Source organism: Micromesistius poutassou (genome assembly GCF_964030765.1).
Source record: "Micromesistius poutassou genome assembly, chromosome: 14".
Classification (NCBI taxonomy): Eukaryota; Metazoa; Chordata; class Actinopteri; order Gadiformes; family Gadidae; genus Micromesistius; species Micromesistius poutassou.
This window is the reverse complement of record NC_140284.1, coordinates 9,817,160-9,830,813: the sequence shown is the minus strand read 5'-3', so window position 1 is coordinate 9,830,813 and position 13,654 is coordinate 9,817,160. Positions and strand designations below refer to the sequence as shown.

The 13,654-nt window shown below is 43.8% G+C and overlaps 2 protein-coding genes across 3 annotated transcripts in view; both read left to right on the top strand.

Moving 5' to 3' along the window:
- Positions 1–12,777, top strand: part of hoxd3a (homeobox D3a) — a gene marked incomplete at its 3' end in the record, with an annotated part of 18,121 nt that extends 5,344 nt beyond the window's left edge. For both annotated transcript variants that reach the window (XM_084478691.1, XM_084478690.1), the window contains exons 2-4: positions 9,271–9,330; positions 10,942–11,489; positions 12,032–12,777. In XM_084478691.1, the coding sequence (XP_084334817.1) occupies positions 11,045–11,489; positions 12,032–12,777 (1,191 nt within the window). In that variant the 5' untranslated portion in view covers positions 9,271–9,330; positions 10,942–11,044. The remainder of the gene's footprint in view (positions 1–9,270; positions 9,331–10,941; positions 11,490–12,031) is intronic.
- Positions 511–1,837, top strand: hoxd4a (homeobox D4a). The gene is made up of 2 exons (XM_084478316.1): positions 511–943; positions 1,347–1,837. Exons 1-2 carry the CDS (start codon positions 526–528, stop codon positions 1,643–1,645), a joined length of 717 nt encoding a protein of 238 aa, XP_084334442.1. The 5' UTR covers positions 511–525; the 3' UTR covers positions 1,646–1,837.
- Positions 12,778–13,654: the final 877 nt, after the last annotated feature.

Here is a 13,654-nt window from a genome sequence, read left to right as displayed (position 1 = left end):
CTTCCCCACAAAGACTCTGCTCATCAATTGTCCTCCGTCATTATTCGCCCCTTTTATGCCGCAGGGCTTTTGTAGCTTTTGTTGGTTTCTCGCTGTCCAACTCCAGCGTTTCAGTCGGACGCTGTTAAAGAATATGAAACATATTCTTACAAGAATAAAACGAGCTAAAGTATAGTAATGGAGGGGTTGTTGATACTCATAAATTATATTGTTTATACTGGGGTTGCTGCATGGGGTTATGAGTGTGTTTTGGTTTATGTCGTCTAATTATTGCTTTGTTTCTACGTTCTAAATGCATTTATTGACATGATACATTCTAGAATAGTTGAATTTCCATATGAACTAGTTATATCAAATTGCTTCTCTGTGTATGTTTACTCGTTTATGGGATTGCAACCCCTCTATTGGCCGACATGGTCACATGGTCTGCTAACTTTATTCAGTTGACACCAAGTAGGAGGGCTTTATGGAGGGTGGAAAAAAGACAACTCGAGAAAAATTAGTATTTTCTACCTTCAGAAATTAATGGCCATGAGTTCGTATATGGTGAACTCAAAATATGTGGACCCAAAATTTCCTCCTTGCGAGGAATATTCACAGAATAACTATATATCCGACCAGGGCTCGGACTTCTTCAGTCCAGCGCAGGACACAGACTTTCAGCAGCACCCAGGGCTCTACACACGGCCAAATTACGCGGATCAGCCCTTCAGCTGCGCCACCACCGTGCAGGACGGCGCGCTGCCGCCTCGGGGTCATGTGCACGACGCAGCCGGCCGCCCCAGCCCGTTCACCGGCGGCCGGGATGAGCAGAGTTCCCCGGTCCAAATGACCGGTCCCCGGACTTGTGGACAGGAGCAAAACACAAAGAGCCAAAACGGGATACAAGCCAAGCTGCCGGCCGTAGTTTATCCCTGGATGAAGAAAGTCCACGTAACTACTGGTAAGATTTCCTTTTGCTTCCACAAAATGATTTTTTTTGGTGGCCGGCTGAGGGTCTCCTGTTTAAAGGGCTTGAGAATTCATCAGTGTAATATTTATGAGAGTCTTTGAAGGCCTCACCAATTACACAAGTCATAAATTTTTATTGCCCAGGAAATAGGGCACTAGGTCTGTGCGCTCTTAAAGCGCTCCTGGCGCGTTGTAATAGTGTTCAGGTGAACTAGTTTGAGGGGGAAAGGGAGATACTGTAGAGTTACATTCCTGCCCTGGACTCGTGGTGGTGGGGCGGAATGCCTGGAAGTTTGGAAGAGTTTGGTGTAAATATTCCAGCTATGTTGTTGTTGTTGGTTGTGCGGTACTCTGAGGTGACATTTGGGTTCACTTTACTCTTTGTTTCCCCACAGTGAACCCGGATTACACCGGATCCGAACCCAAACGCTCCAGAACAGCGTACACCAGACAGCAGGTTTTGGAACTCGAGAAGGAATTTCATTTTAACAGGTATCTGACTAGACGGAGGCGGATTGAGATTGCACATACTCTTTGTCTCTCGGAGCGGCAGATCAAAATTTGGTTTCAGAACAGAAGAATGAAATGGAAGAAAGACCACAAGCTGCCCAACACCAAGGGCCGCTCTACGCCGGCGGCCAGCCATATGCAAAGTATTCCGAAGGAGAACCAGACTGATATCACAAGTTTATAGAGTGGAGTTCAATTAACTGTACATTATACAAAGAGTGTGTTTGCCTTTTGCATGGACCTGAGTCGTTTTACGCAATTTCTATTCAACGAACTAATGACTCAAGAGGAGATGAACCAGAATAGAGTCAGAAATCAACCCCTTTTCCTCCAGGAGGTACGAGCATCGGGCCTGCTTTAGAAGGTTTAATCCTCCAATGGGCGCAGTATTACGATACCAACTTTTGATTTTTTGGAAATATATATAAAATACATACATTTTATCACCGACTTTATTGAAAGTAGTCACTCGTGCCCATGTGCATTGGTTCTGGGTTGTGGATCTGCTCGAAGCGTGGGTTACATTTTCTTTCTTCAAATTATACATTTAAAATATATATTTTTCTGTAATGGAAATACTCCATACTTAACGAAATATACTTGAAACATCAGTGGCATCACAACTCAGAAACATCGTTCAGTAATTCCGATAGAGGCCTACACACAAATCGTTTCTGTATTACATCGTTTAATTTATTTTGTACAACAATGCATTGAGTAGTTGATAAATATTGCCCAAACATTCCGATGATATTCGTATCTGAACACTATCCTGAGTGCCCTTAATCGGTTATAAATCTCTCTTGACATCTTTGTAAACAGTGTGTATTTTAAAAGGTTCGTTCATACCGCCTTAAACTCGAAATAAAATGTATGTTGTTCTTGCATGGCACCAAAATAATGCTCCTTAGATTCCTCTAATTCGAATGATATTTTTCCAGAATATTTAGAAAACGAATTCATTCTTTATTTCTTTAAGTATTTTTTTTTGTTATTTATTTTGTCAAACAATTGTATATTTTCGTGTAGCAAGTTTAAATTTATTCGATCAATGTTTTTTTATAATTGTAAATTCATTGGAACTCTTTATTAGCATGGTATTTACGCAACTCCTAGTCGACGTTCTTAGTTAACGTCGAATCCTAATCATTGACATCCATTCACACCAAACGAACCAGGGGCTTTAGCGTCACGTTCCGAGAGGTCTACTCATGTACTCTCCCACCACTCTCCCAGGAACAAAACGACGATTGTTTTAAGAAACTCCTCAGAATACGCGCTGTGGAGGGTTATAGCGATGAGAGGTGGAGAAGGTATTTAAGTGAAGTTCGACCATGGCAGCCGTGCAGGTTCAAGCAGGGGACACTTCTACTACAGCCTGAGACACATTTCAGCCGCGAGGACTGACCCCGGGTACCTGACCTCCTGCAGCCACGGCATTTCTCCCACACACGCGATGCGCGCTGATTGTAAGAAAAGAAAAAAACTAAACTAAAAAAACAAGGATTTATAGCTATTTTCCAGTGAATAGATTTCACGAGTTTAAAGGTATTGAAATATTTATTTGATCAGCTGCAGCCCTGCACCGTTCCAATGAATGCATTTGTCCCATGTCTCTTTGTTATTGTATTTTATTTTTGTACCGGCGTTTTACATTGTATTGTGCATCCAGATGTGAAAGTTATATTGGAAAATAAATATTTCTACCAACTATGGAGTTAATTGGTTACCAATCAGTTAATTGCGAAACATTTGATTAAACAAGATATGGTTATAATTCCCAATCCCCATTCTCGTATAATCAAAATAATAACTTCTGGAAAATACTTTTATGTAGGCCTACTGAATATAATATAAAGGTAGGGCAATATAAATGTTTTGCATATTGCAATTAAAACATCCCTCGGTGCAGATGTCTGCCAAAAAAGCGGCAAAACCCGAAGGCTCATAGATTTAATGTCCAGACGTTCAATGAGGAGAGGAGATGTAATTATTGAAGATAGGCCTAGTTATTCATGTACAATGAGTGTAGCTGTAAAATATTGATAATTAGCCCTGTGAAGGACTTGTTTCCATGTATATGAGATTAGCAGGCACGTTTTTGGCAAAAACGTTTATAAAACTTGATAGAAATCGTTCTGGAACAAATTGGGAAAAGTTTTATTGGTTTCAGGGATGATAATAATAGGCTCAGCATTAATACGATAGGGATATTTCACATAATTAATATAATGCACTTATGGGAGAAAGCACAAGAGCAATACATGAGCCTAGGCCTACTCAGCAGCACAAACAAATACGCAAACTAACAATACGCAATAAAGCCCAACTGTCAATATCCTACACTGTAGGACACTTAGCCACTAGTTCCCAGTGTCTCTCCATTGGCCTATGTGGAAGTAGGTCCATTAGTTGTAATGGCTCTCTGCAAACACCAAGTGTTGCCCACCGCTTTTATTGCTAAACTTTATAAGAAGAAATAACATCGTGTTACATGCCTACAAGCCAATTAACGACACTTAATTTGCATTTAGTCCTGATGAACAAGCCAGTCCTGCAGTGCGGAAAGCCTTCGGGTCTTCCTGCAGGCCTGGCAGGGGGTCCGGTGTACCTGGGTTCTGATAGACCCAGTAGGCCTACTCATATAGACCTGTAACTTCATCACAATACGTCTTCACTCAGATACCATGAGGAGGACGGCGAGATGCAGCCTGACATTTGAAACAAAAACATTTCCCTTTAAATGTTGGGCAGTGTGTCCGTCTCCATGACTACCAACAGGCCTGGGCTCGCCCGCGTGCAGGCTATATGAGCCGCCGTGGAAGTCCTGTCTGCTCATCCATGCGTGTGGCTTTGTAGTTACACGTGCACGCGCCTTATGGCTCCTGAATGGGCCGCGTAAACAAAGGTGATGGGTACCAACCGCCCGTCTGCTGGAGAGGCGACAGCACCCTCTCATTGGGGCGGAAAAACGGAGAATACAAAAAATGGGTGGGGGTGAGGCTTGCCCACAAGGGGTAGAAATCGTGAAACAATCATAAGCTGTATGTTTAAATGTATATCCAGTAACTAGTACGTTTTGATTACACCGGCATTGAGGAATAACCGTATCCAAAGATATGATTACATAATCGCATAGGGTGGTTTGCCCCGTGGTACTATCATCAAAGCGAAACAAACACTGTAGTGTATTTAGTGGACCTGCACACAAACATAACGCAATCAGGTCAGAGACGCCGGTGCGTGCAGCGGGAGCCACGTTGACCTACATGTCTGAGAGTAATAAACGCGAGCCAAAGGCACTGCCATTTCCAATGACATTGCACCGAATGTAGAATCCCCCGGTCGTCGCGTTGGCCATGGCTCTCACACGGCCATATTTGATTCCCAGCTGTTGGTAGCGGCCGCGCCGGGCGAAGACAGCCCCCCTAAGATGTATTAAACTGTGCTGTCTGCATTGTGAGATATAATTCCGGAGACTATACCACTAGGCTCTCTATGCTTGACCACGTGATTGTCTAAATAATTAATGCAGCACGTCCCCCTAGAAGCGCCGCGGCGTCATTAATCCAGAGGACTCTATCAGACTTGAAAACTGAAGCGATCCCCAAGAAAATAATATCCGACCGGTCCGGTACTCGGAGCGACTGTATCCGTCACTTTAGCGCAACATCCGAGGGGCAATGGATGCTTGGTAGGTAATTTTTCCGTTTTTCTGTGACTGTGGAAGTGAATGGCGATATGTGTCAAATTGATGATCTATTGCGCCCTTTGATGTGAGCGCTCTAAACAGATTTATAGTGTGTTGCAGTGTAGTCACATTTGTGTGTGTAAGGGTGTGTATGTTTTATTTTTAATACGCTGGCCATGCCATGTGTATGCTTGCACGTAGCCATGGATCTTAAATGATTCGTATAATCATTTTTTTTCTAATTACGAAAGAGTTGCTCGCTGACTATGGAATGGCCATTTTTGTTAAATACAATTGTGTAAGGCTCCTCCAGTCCGCAGTTTCACGATTGCAGAGGTAAAATGATAGTCTTTCTTCTAGGACAACATTTCACCCGGTAGCATACTATTACAATTATTTATGAATCAATTATCAATTTTATATTGCTAAAATAAAACAAATCACGTCGTTTCGTGATTGGCTGATAAATGTCGTGTGTAATTCGTAGTATTTTTTTTATTTGGTTGAAGATCAGAGTTTTATTCTGGGGAGTTGGAGGAACTTTGGGCAGGTTGGCAGACCTTTCTGGTAGTAAATAATTGGCAGTAATTTTTTTAAAGGGTGCTGGGCTGCTGGGGGGCCGGGCGAAAACTGTAAATCTTTCACTTTTATTACCCCCTGAACATATGCTGCGATGCTAGCGGGCCGAGCCTCTGTTCAGAGCCTCAGAGCCTCAGCTCAGAGCCTCTCTGCTCGGAGCCTTTGCTAAGAGCCCTTACTCGGATCCTCTGCTCAGAACCCCGGCTCAGAGCCTCTGCTCAGAGACCCGGTTCAGAGACCCTGCTCAGAGCCTCTCTGCTGGGAGCCTCTCTGCTCGGAGCCTCTCTGCTCGGAGCCCCGGCTCACTCACCGCGCCCCCAGCCTGGAGCGTTCACCTCCGCACCTCCATCCTACCAGGCGCTCAGCAACACAATCTCACACTTTTGAAATCATTTTACTTATTCTTCGTTGGGGAGAAAGACAATGCATTAATTTGTGTGCGACGTGAAGGCTGGAGAACAGTCTGCCGTCTGCAGCGACGTGTCAGACCGCTGGCTCGCCAAACAATAGAGGCATATTCTGTCCTTTATTTCCATACAATTTCGAGACTGAGTTCGAGTCCATTGTTGAAAAAGGGTATCGATACAAAGTATCATGATAAAATATAAAATGCATTAATAACGGTGACACAAAGGGCCTGTAACTGTGACTATTGTTCATGAGGTAAAGTAAAATTGTAAAATATTGTTCATAGCATCAGATTCATGTATAGGGCTATTTTGACTTTGCCTGGGCACACAATTTATTACACCCACAAACAAAACACATTGTTAAGAGCATTTAAAAAAAACAGCACAACAGACGTTTTATTGATGTAATCACAAGTCAGGAAGGAATTCATCGAAAACCCTAGATTTTGCCTGTTTCATGTCATCAAAGAATGTTGCAATGCCGGTTTAAGTGATGCAGGAACCCAGAAACCTGTACATATATAGGCTATAGTTATATGTAAGGTATAGGCCTGCATCTCAGATGGGGAAACAAACGCCACCCTTTATGAAAATGGATTCGTGAGGTAAGAAGCAGGCTGACAGAATACAATCTGATCACGTGAACAAATATACTTGTATCTCAAGGCAGTGCCTTTTGTCATCATAAAGGTTCCGAAACGCCTAAATCCTAATGCCAGCCCGACATATGTACAACCTATATGTTTTGAATTCCTGCAACATTTCCACGCTTGATTGATTGCCAGGGATCTTTTGGGGGAATACGGAGACCGTGTTGGCTTTTTATTGGTAGTTGAATGCGAGCCATTCCATTCTATCGGGAATACTGTCTGCATTGGTATATGGAAATGTCTGAAAAACAGCAAGATCAGGGTTAGGACAGCATTGTCTACAGAGAAAGGGTGAAGGATTTATTCTAGAGACTGCGTGGAAAGCAATTGAGTCTGAGGGGGCCACTGCTATATGATGAATTGATACACAGGTAAGCAATTGCATGGCAAAATGCAACCTTTAACCATGGGTTAATATAATGCAAGGAAATAAACGTGATTTATTTCATTCAAGAAGGCGATGCTTATTAGTATTGCTCTCGATGCCAATTAAATGGATATAGAGCCACGGCGGCTATGCATTTCAAAGCTGTAATGGATGTTTCAATATTTATTTTAAAATATTGCTGACAGAATGCTTGGATGTTTTCGAACAGTTTTCCTTTTTAAACGAAAGCCCACCGAACAGAAGAACTACGGGCAGAACTTTTCATTTTGTTCTGTTGGATCGTAAATCACGTTAATTTGTTGTCTTATCGTCAAGGTGCCGTAAGCTTGATTTATGTGGTTATAACTATGGCTTTGTTCACCTGCAACCTTATATTCTACATGTATTGATATTAGGCTGTGTATCTGGAGGGACACGGCGCTGGATGATGATATAGAATCAATGCAGATGCTTTCTATGTTTATTATTTCTGAGGACTTTAACCGTGGACCTTCATGTGTCGATGTATATTCTTTTAGGCCAGTTTAAACCAAACGATTGGCCTGAATCGAAAACGCTTTTACGATTCATTAGGCCACTGACTGTTGTGTGATAAGGATTTCTATGAGAATTCAGCTTTTCTAAAGTCGACTATTTGCCAAATGTATTAATGACAACAATTTTGAACAATGTTTTGGTTCTATGTAGGCTCGATTATACCAAATTACAAGCTATATTCGATGCTGTTCTGCACTGAATGCTGCGCTTCTCCAGACAAGAGACCTTTATATTTATCACAAATAGGCCTACTCCTCAATTAGGATCAAACACTGCTGTTACAAATCGACTAATCTGCTATATTCTCAGAAATGTGGAGCAGCGGCCTCGCCAAGAAACAAACAGCTTGATCCTCGACAGTAAATACAAATAAAAACAACGTACGTCGTCGACTATACTGTCTCATTCTGAAGACTTTCAATAATATTCAATATTATTTTGCAAACCCCCCCAAATATTTGTAATAATGATGACGCCGAATAACCTTTTGTTTGATCATGATGTGTACCCACGGTGCGTAGGCCGGCTAAGAGGCTGTGATGAAGTGCGTAACACGTCCTCATGGACCGCTCCACGCACAGGCCATTGTGCGCACCAAACTCACCGTAACAACGCGTAGGCGAAAACACTGCTGTGTGAAAAGACGTCCATGTCTGCCACTAGACGCGACACTATGTATTCAAAAGCCCTCAAAATAACACGTCCATGTAGTCCGAGGGCCCGATGTGGAGGCGCATGACCTACTCCTTAAAAAATATCCAAATGGAAGGCACTCTTTAATTTAACGGCTTAATATGCAATTTAAGTGCATATTCATTTTATATGACCATTATTTTCTATTCAAGGAGAGAAACTAGGAGATTCAGGATTCAATTAGGAGCCTTTAACAAGGCATTCCCTGGGATTTATCCCCTCCGTCTTCAGTCCCTGGCCGTCGACAGTCACTCCTCTCTCGGTGTATCCTGCAAAAGCCCGTCGCTCCGTCGTGGAGGATTGGAGAACGAACCGCTCGTTGTTCATTAAACTTTGTGGTAATGCTGAATGACCCAAAGGTCACCTAAAAAGCTTATGACTGCTAAATATTTGGTCTTGCTCTTTGTTCAAAAGTGCACATGCAACACATTTCTCTTGGAAGCCCGGGAGTGTTTTCTTGGTACGCAGGCCCATCTCACCATGCCATGGAAATCACTTTATTAGACTTGATTTTTTATTTTGTTTTAATTCACAAATTTGTCAACACAATATTTAACCCGTTTTTTTTCCCATGTAAATATATTGCCCGTGTTTATCATAAAATTGAAGTCCTATTATGATAAAACAAAAATATGTAATAATAATAACAAAATATAAATAGTAATAATAATAATTATATAATTATAATTAATAATATTCGTATTAATAAAAACCATGGGCCTAATAATAGTGTTATAAAGAGCTATACATCTATCTATCTTATTTGTGTCCGTTAGTGAAAGTAAACACAAGAGTGTTTAAACTAATTCCATGTTTGATTAAAATCCAAAACGAGTGAATGTATGGTTTGCTTCTCCCCAGGTCCAGATGTGAGCAGTGATGAATGCGTGAGGAGTAGGAAACACATCTGCGTAAATTACGGTGAGTGATATTTTTTTAATGAAAACAAAAACAGAATATGTAACAGCGAACCGATTTCCTAAATGAAAGGAAGCCGTGATTTAGACTAATATACCAGAGAGGCTGATGTCTTTGACCGACCGTAAATCACACACATGTTGGAAAAGCTCTTGGGCAAGGTAATAACAATGCACTAGGCCGAACATTTGGCAACTAAATGGTTTCTAAGGCAAACGAAAGCCTACTAAAACTTCAAAGTGTATGCCTCAAATAAGCCTTGTACCTCCTGACTAAAAACAACTATAAATAAAAATAAAACAAATAATCTAAAAACGTACCTTCGCGTTCATTAACTACTGATAATACCATGAATTGAATCTGCACGCCAGAGAAACCTGATAAAAAATCGTATCACGACATGCACGAATTCGATCTAAACGCAACAGAAAAACTGGTTGGATTCGCCTCTCCAGCTACCAAACAGCCCGGGACACGGGGCGCCTCGGCCGGCTGGCAGTCAGGAGGAGCCGCGACAGCCCGGCAGCAGGAGCCGCCCCTCAGCCGGGGCCCCCGTTTATAAACCCATTGCTCACATGCAGGCAGAGCTCATTGAGGATATCATTCTCCCCCTGCCTTCCACCTACGCTAAGTTTTACACTTCTAAGAGTTCCGCGTCTCCAGGAGGAGTATGGTGGGGCTTTGGAGTTCTCTCCAGGGCGTTTACAACCATCACATTTGCGGTCATAAATTCTGCTGCAGTCCACACTGACAGGTGCAATTGTTATGCACGGCGACCACTTTGCCTTCAGGAGCCACCAGCATACAGTAGGAATGTAGACACCCGACGTCTGATTTAGTTATTATACAGATATACATCCTCCCAATAAAACACACACCACCTGTTCTAATGTTAGATGTTGACCGTTGGGTTTTTAAATATATAGGTTTAAATTAGGCCTAGTCTTACTTAATTTGAACTTAATTTTAAACATACATCATCTTGATTGGACCAAGCAGGAGCCAGGGCCGTTATGTCTCCTTATAAATGGTGAATGAAATTAAAGATATCTGGATAGGCCTTCTCCCATCCTACCCTAACGCACCCATCCCCCACAGATCCGCCATCACGGCCTTTCCAACCCATAGCTCCCATCCCGGTTAGACATCAGATGAGTCTGTGTGGCGTTATACACGTTTTATGAGCACAGCTTGGTGTGCTTTGGGAGGGGATTGGATTTTGGGGGGAAGGGGGTAAGGTGGATGAGTTTCTGTTCAGTGTTGTGATTAGTGAAAGGGTTATTGTGTGCGCGTCTCAAAGCTGATTCAGCGGATTTCTAGAGGAGGCCTAAAGCCTCACCCGAACCTTTGACAGAAGTTAAAGTTTAACTTTTTCCGCTCTCACAAATGGCCAACTGGAATGGGGGACGCCCATGGCTGAAGGCCTAGCTATCCAAATCTAAACCGTCACTCTTGCCGCGCAGGACCCACATATTCCAAGAAATATTTTTGATTCCACAATTTTCCCAGTGATATCTTAACGTGTATGTCTTAAATGTCGTAAAGGGGATCCTGAGAAGGATACCCAAATGTCACATGTATTAAAGCCTGATTTGTGTCTCATATTTTTTATAGGCCACACAAAATATCGGCAGTGGGAAACACCCATCACGTGATCCAAGATCCCTCCATGCCATTGGCCAGAGGAGTCGGCCTGCTTTCGCCTTGAACCCACACCATGCAGAAAGCAACGTACTACGATAACTCTGGACTTTTTGGAGGCTATTCCTACCCCAAACCAGACTCCTATAACTATGGCCCGGCGGCTCACCAGGCCTACACCACGTCCAGCCTCGAGAATGACTATCAGGCCTCGGTGTGCCCCATTCAGACCACGGCGGTTCGCCCCCCGACCCTTAAGGACACGGACCTAAACGGAGACTGCATGCGACAGGCCAGCAGCAATCAGAGCAACAGTCAGCCGCCTAGTATTGGGGAGCCGCCAGCACCCCCGCTGTCCGCCACGTCCCCCACCCCCAACTCCTCTTCGTCACAGAAGAAGAAGACACCCACTAACGGCGCTTCTAACACCTCCACCCCGGTGATTACAAAGCAGATCTTCCCGTGGATGAAGGAGACCCGACAGAACGCCAAGCAGAAAGGCAGCGGCTGTACGTCCGCAGGTACTGAGAACTGATGCACGCTTCTTCTCCGAGGGCGAGAGACACAGAGCTTATTATTAACTTATATGGCCCGCACGAGTGTACACAGATGACGTGGGTGGCCGTTTGTTTACCGTGTGTGTGTGTGTGTGTGTGTGTGTGTGTGTGTGTGTGTGTGTGTGTGTGTGTGTGTGTGTGTGTGTGTGTGTGTGTGTGTGTGCGTGTGTGTGTGCAGAAAGAGAGGGAGAGAGAGAGAGAGAGGGAGAAAGAGAGAGAGAAATGGAGAGAGAGGGAGTGTGTGTGTGTGTGTGTGTGTGTGTGTGTGTGTGTGTGTGTGTGTGTGTGTGTGTGTGTGTGTGTGTGTGTGTGTGTGTGTGTGTGTGTGTGAGAGAGAGAGAGAGAGAGAGAGAGAGTGTGAGAGAGTGAGAGAGATAGATGGAGGGAGAGGGGAGATAGATGTACAGTCATATTGCGTGAATCTGCATCTACTTGACGAGTGGCGACCGATGTGGAAGTGAATCAATGTGATTGATGACTTCTTACTTCTCACGGTTTCTTTCCAGGTGAGGTGAGCGACGAGAAGAGCCCGCCCGGGCCCGCCTCTAAACGGGTCAGGACTGCTTACACCAGCGCCCAGCTGGTGGAACTGGAGAAGGAGTTCCACTTTAACAGGTACCTGTGCCGCCCGCGGCGCGTCGAGATGGCCAACCTCCTGAATCTCACCGAGCGCCAAATAAAGATCTGGTTTCAAAACAGACGGATGAAATACAAGAAGGATCAGAAGGCCAAAGGGATCATGCACTCTCCCCTCGGACACTCCCCCGACAGGAGTCCGCCGATGAACGGCCCCAGTCACCTCGGATACTCCGGGCAGATCCCGGGCGTCAACACCCTGAGCTATGACGCGCCGTCGCCCCCGTCCTTCGCCAAACCCCAACAAAACATGTACGGCCTGGCCGCGTACACGGCACCGCTAGGCGGCTGCCTGCCGCAGCAGAAGAGGTACCCGGGGTCCGAGTACGAACATCACAGCATGCAGAGCAATGGCTTTGCCAACGCTAATTTACAAGGCAGCCCCGTGTACGTCGGTGGGAACTTTGTTGATTCCATGCCAGCCTCGGGCCCCATGTTCAACCTCGGCCATCTCCCCCACCCCTCCTCCGCCAGCGTGGACTACAGCTGTGCCGCCCAGATCCCGGGCAACCACCACCATGGACCCTGCGACCCCCACCCCACGTACACAGACCTCACCTCGCACCAAGCGTCTCAGGGAAGGCTTCAGGAAGCGCCTAAACTTACGCATTTGTAATATGTGGTTTCCGACGTGTGTGCCAAAAGTATGTCGCGCTGTTTTATTACCTCACTTAGTCTAATAACACTCCCAGCGAGTCATGTGTATTATTACAGTATTATTGATATTGATATTAATGCTATCGTGTGATTATTTCCCTAAATTCAGCTCTGTCCATTTCCTTTTTTTTAATTTCAGTTTGGAGGATTCGTATGCAACACGTTAACTCGTTTATAGGTCCTTTGTTGTGCAATGAGCAAATTTGGAGACAAAAAAAATTATGTTCCATTACTTGAAGGTGAGTCCGTATAACACGACATTAGTTTGTCATCTTTAGTAGAAAAAATTACGGTTAGTAAAAAAAAGAAGAAGAAAAAATCCCAATCTGTTGTCAATATCCCGTTTTGATTCAAAGGTATCGTATTTATTTATTTTATTAATTATTCCCATTGCGTCGCATTATCTCTTGTACTAGCATATCGCCTATTTATTGTTTAACTACTTTTGTATTGCACATTATTTATCCTTTATATGCGAATATTTAAATGTGATGTTTCTTTTGTATGATTGGAGGATTATTGCACTTGAAGCGTGCAGGTGAAACAGGGTTCGGCTTTTGCTCGCAGGGTAAGCCTATTGTTGGGAAATGTAATTTCTAATTGTAAACGTGGGATTCAAAGGGACGTCTGCTGGTGTGTGAGCATCACTGGGCCCTTCGTGGTTCCACTTGTGTGTCAAACTTCGAGGCTAAAGCGAAACGTAGACTATCGAATACTAGGCATCCATTTACAAACCAGCATGTCATTTTGCGTAGCTCATTTCTACTTATTTTACTCTTGGTTTTACCATTGTTATTTAATTCAGTTTGGATATCCATACATTTACGAAGGCCTAA

Bases quoted from the DNA above. Each gene is read 5' to 3' on its own strand.
- hoxd4a (XM_084478316.1), top strand. From the start codon at position 526: ATGGCCATGAGTTCGTATATGGTGAACTCAAAATATGTGGACCCAAAA. The intron at 944-1,346 runs GTAAGATTTCCT...GTTTCCCCACAG, and splicing joins GAAAGTCCACGTAACTACTG to TGAACCCGGATTACACCGGA.